This window comes from Pseudonaja textilis, chromosome 4, assembly GCF_049901715.1.
Source record: "Pseudonaja textilis isolate UNSWEBS1 chromosome 4, rPseTex1.2, whole genome shotgun sequence".
Lineage (NCBI taxonomy): Eukaryota > Metazoa > Chordata > Lepidosauria > Squamata > Elapidae > Pseudonaja > Pseudonaja textilis.
The window spans coordinates 49,656,634-49,668,802 of NC_141993.1; the positions used below are offsets into that span (position 1 = coordinate 49,656,634).

The 12,169-nt window shown below is 40.5% G+C and overlaps 1 protein-coding gene across 2 annotated transcripts in view; it reads left to right on the forward strand.

The window, feature by feature from the left end:
• Nucleotides 1–12,169, forward strand: part of PPRC1 (PPARG related coactivator 1) — a 20,005-nt gene continuing 7,836 nt past the window's right edge. Inside the window, exons 1-6 of one of the 2 annotated variants that reach the window (XM_026701184.2) lie at nt 1–181; nt 4,993–5,133; nt 6,059–6,205; nt 7,223–7,324; nt 7,737–10,563; nt 11,011–11,064. In XM_026701184.2, coding sequence (XP_026556969.2) covers nt 74–181; nt 4,993–5,133; nt 6,059–6,205; nt 7,223–7,324; nt 7,737–10,563; nt 11,011–11,064 — 3,379 coding nt within the window. In that variant the 5' untranslated portion in view covers nt 1–73. Of the gene's footprint in view, nt 182–553; nt 650–4,992; nt 5,134–6,058; nt 6,206–7,222; nt 7,325–7,736; nt 10,564–11,010; nt 11,065–12,169 lie in introns of those variants that run through there. The other variant, XM_087932897.1, reaches the window with a different exon arrangement.

Here is a 12,169-nt window from a genome sequence, read left to right on the forward strand (position 1 = left end):
CGTTGATTCCTGGGAAATATAGTTCTAACAGTGCCGGCCGGGCTTCTGAAGCTATTTGTGAGGAGGTGCCAAGATGGCGGCCCTGTGGGGCGGCGGTGCGGGACATGCTGGGGCTGGGGGAACCCTCCCCATGAGAGGTGCCTCGGAGCCCTTGGTGGGCAATATCTTTTCTTCTACGCAGGTACCGGCCGGTCTGGTTCCTCGGAACTGAGCTTTGAGAGTTTCATTTAGCCGCGTCGGCCTAACGCTAGATGGACACGTGGAAGCGGTGTGTCTGGCATAGGGAGGTGGCAGCGGGAACGCGGGCTGTGGGGGCTTTGGAATGGAGGCACCGGGAAGGATGCGCGGTAGAAAAGCTGTTCAGGGAGAGGAGCTGTGAGAATCTCAAAGCGATGCTTTAAGGGCTGCACGATCCTAGTTGGTGGCCATTTCGCCTGAGCTTCCATACTAATGGTGGGTAATGGTAATGGTGGGCTGGAATGGGCGGACGATGTGCGGCAAAATTAGCGTAGTGGAGCAAATGCCCAGGATGAACGATCCGCGGTTCAGGAATTTGGGGACTTTCTGAAGACCACTTCCCCTCCTCGTGATGCAGGAACAATGTCGAGTCGAGAGCTTTTAAGGCAAAAGCAAACCCTGGAATCGCTAGGTGTGGCAAGGCGTCTGACTCCGTGAATTTTTGGCGTAGAGTCACACTTTGAGTTGTGGGAGCATTTCGGCCCTGGTCCTTGGGGATGCAATATGCAAAAAGAAAAACTAAGATTAGAGTGCTTCTTAATCGAGTTGTGGGTTTCCCTCATTGTTTTAAATTATTTATCAAGATGGTACTGTTTGTTGCTTTAATTTTTCCATCGACTTCTGAAACTTTCGTTTGTTTTGTCCCCTTCCCCCAACGGCAAAAAGAAAGAAAGAAACCTTAAAAGAATTTAAGGAAGTGGGAGACCAGGATATATATGTCTTATAGGCTGAGGAGCACCAACTAGAAAGTATTCTCTTATGTTAAAATGAATTCCAGTGCTTTTCTATGCTTTGTTCTCCCCTTTTCGTTCCTGGGTGTGTTCATATCCTCACACTTGCTGATCCTGTTCAGCACCATTTGATGATGCTCTCTTTCAGCAGTTCTTTTTTTAAATTCTTGTATGTAAAAATCATTTTGTGTGCGTCTACTTTTAAGTATTCTTGCTTCTCCTGTTCTCTGAGTCTGATTTTAGCATAATCCTGAATGCCTTGTCTCCTTTAAATTAAAAAAAGGTAATTTTCAGCAAATCATTTCACTTTAGAAAGCAATTTTAAGAGAAGCCATTTACTATACCATTGTACTAGAATGACAAATAGAAATAATGAGCTGTTCACTTGAAAAATCTGCTGAAACTTCTACTCTTCCATGCTTCTTCCTGCTACACATTATCTTCCACTGAGTGTGATGGAAGATTGTGCCACAGCCATAATAAAAAAAAGGAAACATATTGTGTTGCTGTGCTAAATAATAGTTAAATTTAAATGCTGTTACCAGTCTTTTGTAGTTAAAATAAGATGTAACTCATTCCCTTACTATACAAAATACCAAAGATTCACATTCTTCATAAGATTGGAGCAATATTTTAATTTTGCTTAGAATCAACTAACTTTTTTTTGCTCAAGACTTTATCTTTGGAAATTAAAATTTTCTGTGCAAATCTTAATATGTTTTGCACAATGGTAAGGACACTTTTTAAAAAATTCTACTTAAACAGAGTCATCTGTTTTCTGCCTGACATCTTTCCAGTTCTGTAGAGTCTAACCAGAAGACAAGAGAAAGTGGAGAGGAGGGTGGAGAATTAATTACAATAAAAAGACTTGGAAGTGGGAAAAGAAACCCAGAAAAATGTGAGCTTTAAAACAAAGTATATGTATCGTGTTATGCAGCATGAAGTTGGGTGATTTAAAGCTTTAAAATTTCATGAGTTTTTTTATGTTTATAACTGTATTTTCCTTCATCACACAATTTGAATATAGTTCTTTTCCTAAATGCAATTGTAAACCATATCACTATATAAATTTGTTTAATAAATACATTTAGTAACATATAGAGAGTATTATACTGAAACTTAAAATTGTCCCTTTGGACTTTTTTGGGCTTGTTGAATGTGGCATGATGAGTAACTTAGTGAAGTGCCCCCAAAGTTTAGAAAACTAAACAAGTATTGCTTCTATTTGTTTGCTTGGGGCAGCCTTCTAGCATGGTGCCTTTCAGAGATATTGGTCTTCCTTTATTGGGTCACAGACTAATAATCAGGCATGAGCTTTGGAAGTTAGAGAACTGGAAACTTTGGGTACACCCACAAATCTGGATGCCAAGGATGTGAAATGGTAACCCTTTAATTTTTGTGTTTATATAGATTACTTTGGTAACCAGCCCAGAAAGCAAACTGAATGATAGACTTGAGTCTCCTGGTAGTTTTATCTATAATTTCTGAAGTTTCACCTTGGTCATCATTAAAGAGTGCTTTAATTAATCTCATTAGTTTGTGGCAAAGAATCTGAAGTGTCACCTTGTAAGAATTGAAAAATTCTTTTGAGTAATTTCACATTCAATTGACAGAATTAAAAGGACAGAATTAAACTTTTGTACTAATAGGTATTTTCAGAGAAAGATATGTAGTGAGCATATTAATTCCAACTTTAGGTAAATTCATTGATAAATAGTATCAAGGCTTCTTCAGTTTCTCTATTTTCTACACTGTATTATTTTCATGCCAGAATTGTAACTACGGTACTTTTTTACTTCACAACAAAATAATAACATTCAGATAGTATTTTTTAAGAATGCATCTCTTATTCTAGAGATGACTTTGAGGGATGACAGAATAGTGGGAAACTTTAGTTCTATCAGCATAGATATTCAGTATGCAGCCCCAATAAAGGAGAATATTTATAGCTCAGGGTTGAAATGAGGGGTCCTTGGTGCTTTCTGAACTTGATTGTTTTCTTGTAAACTAGGTAACAGTATAATAGCAATGCTGAACTAGTGATGCTACTGTATAGTGATGTTTAAAAGGTTGTGAATCCCTTTGAATTTTCAATATTTCTGCATAAAAATAATCCAAAACAAGTCCTAAAATTAGATAGAGGGAACCTAATTAAACAAATGGCCCAAACATTGTTGATTCCTTTATTTATGGAAAAGGATGATCTAAGGTCCCATATGTATTTGTGGCAAATATGTGAACTTTTGCTTTCAGTAACTGGTATGCCCCCCCACTCCCCAGATAGCAATAACTGCAATAAAACATTTCCAGTAACTGTTGATACTTGAATAAGGCAAACTATTTGCAGAGTCTGCATCTGTGCAGCACCTTGATATTTGTTCTCACAATTTTAATTCTCAATTTCAATTCTCTGAAGCCAGTCAAGCTCAATATGTCATAGGTTAAAAAAAAAGTCTGGTGACTTTTCTCAGCTGTTGTAAAAAAAAAAGTGATTTATTATTACATTTGCCTTCTCCTGCACCTGGCTTCCTAGTGTCAGCATGCCAGTATTTAACCATAAATCCGTCTTCAGAATTACAGGAGTAGATGTTGACAACTGCATTGAAATTGATGCTGTTTAAACGTTTGTATGTATATTTTTCAAAGCTTGGTTCTTGTTTGGAAACATTTGGAAAATTTGTGTTAATTGGGATAACTGGGAGCTGTCCTATCGCATCTAGAATGCAGCAAGATGAGAGAGACTATTACAGGTTAATCAGCAGAAGAGTATGGGAAGAGACGCAATCATGTCTTGGTCCTCCCAACTTTCTGCAATTAAAGCATCCTGCTTATCTGATAAAAAAACTTCAGTGAGCTTCTTGGAGTAGTTTGTTTTGTATTGTGCTTGATTACATAGATGCAGAATTGTAGATAGTCTTGGTTGAAAAGGTTTGTAGTAATTGTACATATGGGTCTAATAAACTAGGAGAAAATCATTTTTTCAGAATAGTAGATTTGGGTCTCATAAATACAAGGTTTTATTTTAAAAGCCCTGTCTGTTGTGGTTCGCCGGCGGCTGGTGCAGACAGCAGCAGAGTTGGACAGTGAGGAAGAAAGGGGACCAGTCAGGGAGTCTGGAGAGAGCTTGGACGAGGGTCCTGCATCTGATGCAGGGATGGAGCCAGGACCACCTGGGATGCTGCCTTCAGAGCCAGGCAGCAGCGAAGTAGAGGACCCAGGGGAGCCTGTTCCCAGTGTGCGTGTGCGCAGAGCTACTAGAAGGCGAGAGCAGCTGAAACAGAGGGCGACTCGAGAGTAAGGCTGGGAGGTAATGCCCCTCCCATAAGGGATAAAAGTCAGACCACAATGATGAAAGCTTTGCAGGAAGCAAAATAGTTCAATAGGATTCCGAGTCTTCCTTGAAGCTCTGTGTACTCTGGTTGGTTTTTTCTGGTACTTCGGTTAGTTTCTGTTATAATTAATTTGGATGCTTCTGTTTTTGGCAGCATTCCACAGCACTGAAAGGCGTGTGCTTATTTTGGGGAATTGTTTACGAATTAGTTCTGGCTGGGAATGAAAGTAATTCCCAGCATTACAATAAAATAGGTTTTGCTTTTGAAACAAGTTTGTGTTTAATTACGTTAGACAAAGCCTGGGTCAGAACAAGCCCAGCCTCTAAATCTTAAGTTTTGGGGCAGCTTGAAAACAAAACAATACTCCAAAACATCAGGTAATTTGGTAATAATGAAAATCAAACCATTAGTTAAGAAAACATGGCAATAAAGATGGGTGAAAATTGTAAAGTTCCCAAATTCTAGAAACTGAGATATGCACACTACAAGAACATATTTGGCAGTTGTGCGAAGTTGTTTGCCTCTCTCTATTGCTGTTAAGTATAATTAGTATTCAGTTCCTCATTTAACCTGAGTACTAGAGGGAATTATTCTGTGCCTAGATAATACTTAATTTACATTCAGTTACTTTCATTCTTCTCATCTGATTTATTTTTACTGACCTTCCCTTCTCCTGTATCTTCTCCCTCCAGTGTTTACTGGCAGAGGATTTGCACTTGGCATCTTTGGAAGCAGAAACCATCCTTGAAGCTGGGGAATTCCTGGAAACAATGCAGGACTACTTAGATTCTTCTGTCATTTCCATCACTGAAGATTTCAGCAGTTTGACTGAGGTACAGTATATTATGTGTCCTTAGAGATGATTGGCTTCCGCATTGCTTTGAGCATGTATTGGTAACATGAACTAGGGTAGACTACTGTAAAGCCCTAAATGAAGAAAACAAACATTGAAGCTTTTCTTTTGCCTTAAATATAATGAAACTGCAATTCTCTGCTTTCATTACATTCTATGATTTTGTGGACAATAAGTGGAGGGGGGGAGTTCTATGATGAAGTAGAAGATCTACTTCAGCCTAAAAAGTAGTTTTATCTTGAAGATAATAGTTTTATATTGAATTCCTCATATTCACCTGTGTAGTTTCTCAGCAAAATAGGAGAGGACATGGTTTTAAAAGATCAGAAGTTGGACTCTCGACACTTTTCTTGGGCCAGAATTCTGAAATTGAAGTGCTGAATGCTCAGAATTCAGCTCACATTTTCCTGGAATGGAATGAAAGTCAGAGTTGCTATTTTTCTGATGCTCTCAATTTGCTCTTGGTAAATTATTAATATAAAACTGGGGGCCTGGAGAAGCAGAATAATAGTTTTAAAAGTTTTAGTTTTTGATATCATACTTCAATATCTGTATTTGCGGAACAGATTAGAATAGATGTAGGTACTAAAGATTTGTATCTCTATACATTTCAGGTTTTTATTGTATCTCTATACATTCCAGTCATTGTTTGGTGTGAAAATGTCTTGGAATTTGACTTCAGAGTCCATGTATCTGATTTCTCTATGTAAATTTAAATCAGCTTTACCTATCAGATGTGATGGACAGCCAGGATGAGTAATCTTCCATCCTCCTGGTTCAATCAGATGACAGTCAACACATATGAAGCGAACTAGACCGGGGCAGGGTGATTTATTTGAAGCACTTGTATTATTGGAATTAAACAATGGTAACATTTCTACTGTGGTTTGTTCTTTTAATAACAGGTCAAAAGCCACATGGATGCAGAGAATGAACTTTCCCTGTTGACCACAATAACAGATATTCTTGATAGCACAGATGATGAGACTCTATCTCCCTTTGATCCTATTCCTGAATCTGAATTGCTAACATCAGAGATTGAAAATTCTTTGGTATGATGATATTTAATTGAATGTTAAGTACTTCATCTCTGGAAGGTTAATTTAAAATAGTTATTTATTTTTAATATGTCCTATATTCTTCAATTTAAGAGCAATTCAAAGCAATTAAAACCAAACAAAAACAAGTTGGATCTAATACAGCATAAATTTTGCCCTTGTAAATATTTGGAATTATTGCTTTACCTATTCTACTCACCTCTTGCTATAAGCTGCCTAGTGTCACCTTGAACCGTGAGATGGGAAAAACAAATAAATTTGATGATAATGCCTGATTCATATGGAATTAATTTGCATGTTTTTTCCCTGAGTGGGACATAAATTATTTTCATATGTTCTTTCTTTGGCCTGAAATTTGTCCTGCACCATTTTTTTGTTTGGATTCAACTTTATGGTTTACTAACACGGTGCTTTCATCCAGTTAGTAATCCGTGAGGAATTGCTTTCTATTCTCAGCAGCTTTTGGCAACATCTCAACTGCAGGGTAATACTTACCAACATGATTTAAAATTATAGAGGCTTCTCCACTTGTCAGAGGTGCCTGCAGTTTAATTTTCTCTTTAAATTGGCATCCAGATTAATCAAATCTAACATACTGTATTGAGAACACTGCAGAGTAAGAGTGCCCTCTGTTGCTCAAATGTATCTATTTAATATTGTTATGCAGTTACAACAGGGGGTCCCAACCTTTTCTATACCCTGTACCCCTAGAACATTTCTGATATATTCTCGCACCCCTTACAAAAATAAATAATTATATGCATATAATTATGCACACACACTATAATTTTGAAACTTCTAAATCCAAGTTTTTGCACTCCATGGAATATCATCAGGTGCAAGCACCCCCAGTTGGGAACTCCTGGTTTACAAGATACCCAGGAGATGTTAAATGATTGCAAATGATTAAAGATAAGGAAAGATGTTTAATGTGCATTTGGGGTTATTATTTGGGGTATTTTCTAGTCTCAGTAAATTTGTGTTATTTCCAAGCTGTTTTTTTCCCATCAGTTTCAGAGATTTCTTAGTTTTTCTGTGACACCTGATGGACAAGGCTTACACAATATTGAGGATTTCCAGGAGCCTGGACTGTATACCATTATGTCAAAGAAGGTGATATATTTTGTAAAAACTAAGCCATAGGTGGCTCTAATTGATTCTGCCACCTTTAATTTCTGCCCAGAAAACAACCCTGATCATGATTTGTTGTATGCTATCTTTTGCATGTGTCCTGCTATATTAAAAAATACACTAATAATTCCAGTACAGTAGAAAAGGATTGCCCAAGTGTAATCTTTATGCTACATATCCCCATGTTTTAGTTGGCATACAAACTAGTAGAATGATAGGAGTGGGTATATTCTCTGTTTCAGTCTTTGTGGGCTATGTTCCATAGATATAGTTTAAGCACCCTTTAGTAAAATTGCAGGGTTGTCAGAAATACCTTCTTCCCAACAGTGTTTTGGTTACTTTCAGTTGTTTTCACTTTGTTGCATAAACTCTGATTTGATTCATCTTTCCCTAGGTTGAAGCCAGTACTACCAGAATTCCTTTCTCATTATCTTCAAGTTGTGCCAAACTTTCGGCTTTTTCAAACAACGCAAGTAACAAAGCATTAGGGGGGAAACAGAAGCTCTTCAAGAATAGAGAGCAGGAATCACCTGTGCTACAGAGCAGTGATGGAGAGGAAGAGGAAGAAGAGGTTGCACGAGGGTGCAGGGAGAGTCTTACAGCAGCTGTGAAGGAGATGGAGCCTGAGGGAGACCTTGATGAGTGCGATGATCCCTATATCATTGCCGCGGAAAATATTTCCCTTGATGAGCTAGTGAGATCAGTGCACTCTTACTGCCAGCCCACCCTCAGTGTATGCCTGAGTTCTGATAATCAGTCCCTTGCTGAGAAGAATCTCACAGGCCCACTTGTCTTAGAAACAATGCCTGATGGTGGAGAGCTCCTGGAGACCAAGCTCTCACCTACCGTGGATAGCAGTTACATAACTGGCCTTACGGATATAGAAGTAGAACTTTTGTCCCCTGCCCTGGGAAAAGAATTGCCTGAATACAGGATGAGGTACGTGGGTCCGGACCGAGAACTTGACTCATACGAACAAGATGGGAAGGTAGTTACTGCTGCTCTTCCAAACATAAAAGATAATCATCCACAGATAGAGGAGGACACTCAGAAATCAATAGGTAATCAAAAGAATATATCTGAGCCTGTCTCGGTGGCCCCCCAAAATGCCAAACTCTTTGCCTCAAAGAAGGGTCAGGTATCTACAAATATGAAGAAGAAGAAGAAGAAATCCAGAGCAGAAACAAAGTATCACAAGACCATAAACTGCCAACTAGTGTCCGCCTGTCCTCCAATGCAGACCAGGCTTGATGCAAGGAAATCTCTGTCAGATTCTAGTTTTCAAAAAAAGGAACCAGAGAGAACTGGAGGGAAAGAATTGCTCCTAAATCAAGTATCTCAGACAAAGGAAACACATGAAGCTGAAGTAGAATGGTCCAAATGTGTGAGAGAGGAAAGGTCCAAAAATCCACTTCAGTCAAGCTTGGTAAGTGCAAAGGATTTGCCATATGCAGAGGAGCCCACCCAAAATCTAGGGAATTCAGACCCTGCGCCTATAGTCCCAGGAAAACCCCATGAAAAAAGCCAGTCCCCCCTACCAGTGATTGAGAAGTCTAGCTCAGAAGCTTCCCAAATGCTCCCTGATTGCACTAGGGACCTTACAGAGCAGCTGACCAAGGATACATCTTGCTCTGAAAATAAGGAAGCCATCTGCCCTCCAAGGGAAGCTAAACCTCGGCCTCTCAGCTTGAGTGAATACAGGCAGCGGCGCCAGCGCCAGCGCCAGTCTAATAATGACAGTATCCAGAACACCAGAGAGAACCGGAGTGCCAGCAAGTGGCCCAGTGTTCCCAAGCTCCCTACAGAGTTGGCTGACCTTCCTTGCCTGAAAGCTCCTCTGCCATCCGCCAAAGCCGCAGCACCTAAACTTGTGAAGGAGCCTGAAAAACCTGCTGACTCCACTACTCTTGCCCCTGATGACAAAGCAAGTGCCATGGCCCTTTCCATGCCCTCTTCCTCTACAACTCTGAAACAAAGAGATCCTCCATCTTCGCAACTTCTTTCATCTTCACCTGTTCCTGCAGTGCCTGCTAGTAAAATATGTGCTTTTTCTCACATTGGGCCACAAGTGCCTCCAACATTGTCCATACCTCATGTGCCACCAGCACCAGAGTCTTTCCTACCAGCTCCTCCTAATCACTACAGTATGGGCTCATCCCAACCAGCAGGATCTTCATGGTCTCCCTTTCCTCTTCTACCAGCTAATTACCAAAGCTTGCCACCACCACCACCTGCTACTGAAGCTTGTTCTCCTGTCTTCCATACAGTCCCCCCCTCACTCCCTCCTACGTGGCCGCCTCCTCTGCCTGTTCCTTTACCTTTTGTTCCAGCCCTGTCTTATGGCTCTGTTGAGTGGGCTCCACCGCCACAGTCGTCTTATTGGTCTGGAATATCGGTGCCACCTCCAGTGTTGCCCGTCCCATATGGAGATCAAGGAGGTCTGAGGCAAAGTCCTCCGGTTGGCACTTTACATGTCTCATCTCTTTCTGATGTATTTCCTGGTCAGCAAAGTACGGCTTTAACACCCGAGTCCTCCTGTATTGGATTTCAAAATGTGGTCGGTGAAAGTCAAAGCCTGCCTGTCCAGGTATGCCAGGTAGAAGCTCCTTTAGCAATCAAGGCAACTCCCAGAAAAATATCTGACCCAAGGAGACAAACACAGCTCTCTACAGTTCAGTCCCAAACTGAAGTAACTTCAAGCAGTTCTCAATCATTGGAGAAACTACCTTTGTCACCATTAGCTGATAAGCCTTCAAAAAAACCAGCCTTGACTCGACGTGGGAGCAAACGTTCTACCCTGCAGTCCTTAGGGGGGTCCCTTCCTGTGCCTCCTTCCCATCAAATATTGGGAGAACATGCTGGTAAAGTGAAGTTTTCAAAAGACTTTCAGCTTGTAGAGAAGAACCCTGAACTCTCTGACTCTGGAGAAACTACTGATACTGTGGCTCAGAACAACAAGAAGCCATTAGCAGAGGAACATTCTCTTTCAGGTTCCTTGGCACCTGGAAAACAACAGGAGCCAGCTGAAATTCAGCCAGATGTCACAGAATATGCCCTAGTTGATCCCAGTCCTTCAACATTATCAGGGCTCCAGAAAGGGCAGGAAAATGGCCATCTTTCCAAGAAAACATCATCATCTATGTGGAAAAATCAGCCTTTCATCAGCTCTGCACAGCATAAGCACGATAAAGATCTTGTTCATTCATTTATCAATGAGATTGGTGAGTATTTGTGTTAATGAGGGTGATTTTACTGAACATGGCTTAGGACATTTGGCAATAATACATGGTGTTAAGGCTTAAGTCATAAATATTTCCATTTGAACATTTTCTGGGGCAAGCCCTGATGGGTTATGCTTTCTTTCAAATGTGAAAGCAATATTCTTCTGTTCCCTCTTTGTCCAGGATTTGCTAATAATTATTTTTTTAAAAAACTTGCTTATATAAAATTCAGTATTTTGTGTTTTGATACCCATGTGCACATATTGTAACATATTCAGCCAAAAAAGTTGTTTATTTCTCCCAGCCCATTACAGTTGCTGACCTGATTGGGAAAAGAGGGACAGTGAGCAGAATCTGTGTATGACTTGAGCCAATGAAACTAATTGTATGTGAAATTACAGAGTACCAACGAGTGTGTAAAATTAATATCATCTTTTCCTCCCTTAGGAATTGAGGCCTCTGACCTATCTAGCCTCCTAGAACAATTTGAAAAGATTGAAGGTGAGGAAATAGGACACGTAGACCATGATATTGACTTTATGTTTGGTGCCATTAAAATATTTAACTTGTTTGTCTAAAGTTATCCAAAGATTCAAGGAATACCTTCTAACTTCAAAGGATTTTTCATTAATTTGTGACTGAGTTTCAGAATAGTACTGAGGTCTGATTTGTTTTACCTTAGATTATTAAGCGAGAGTTGCTTGGGTTTGTACCACATGCTAAGCCATAAATTGATTTACAAACCACAACATGAGTTTATGAAAATCCCTGACCTCAGCGCCACCTTATTTCACGCTGCTGAAGAAGTGGGTAGAAGTGGAAAAAGAAGGGTACTCAATACATTGTTCAGGTTGCAGAATTACCGAATTTTTCACACTATAAAATGCACTCCCACCCCACACCCAAAAAGTGGGTGTAAATGTCTGTGTGCCTTATATAGTAATGTTGCCGAAGCCCCACCCACCTGCTGGCCCCTGCCCTTCGGCCTCTGCCTCCCAGCAAACAGCCTGGTCAGCTTCAGCACAGCTTGATTTAGCATAAGCAGCTGATTGGTGGTTGGGTGGGCCTCCCAGAATACCGTTGATCAACTATTCCAGGCTGTGGGGATTGCAGCCTCCATGCACCCCATTTTTGGCCTCCACACATCCCGTTTTCAGCCTCTGCTCGTCCCATTTCCAGCCCATTCCAGGCGGTGCTGAAAAGGACGCACAGAGACCAAAAATGGTAATAGGCAGCGGAAATGGGCAGTGATGGCGGCAATGGGTGGCAGCGATTCCTGCAGCCTGGAACAGCTGGTTGTATTCCGGGGGAGGGGGATTCAACCGCCAATCAGCTGCTTGTACTAAATCAGGCTGTGCTGAAGCTGACTAGGTTGTTTGCTGTTTTCTGCAAGGAGGCAAATTGCTGGGAGGCAGAGGCATTTTTTTTTCTTGTTTTCCTCCCCAAAAGCTAGGTGCATCTTACGGTCTGGAGCGTCTTATAGAGCAAAAAATACGGTATACGTTTTTCTGCTTCCCTCTTCAGATATCTCCCTAGTTTTCTTGTTCCAGCAGTATTTTTGTTTTATTTTTTCAAAGTGTTTTGTGCTCATGATGAATTTGTAGAA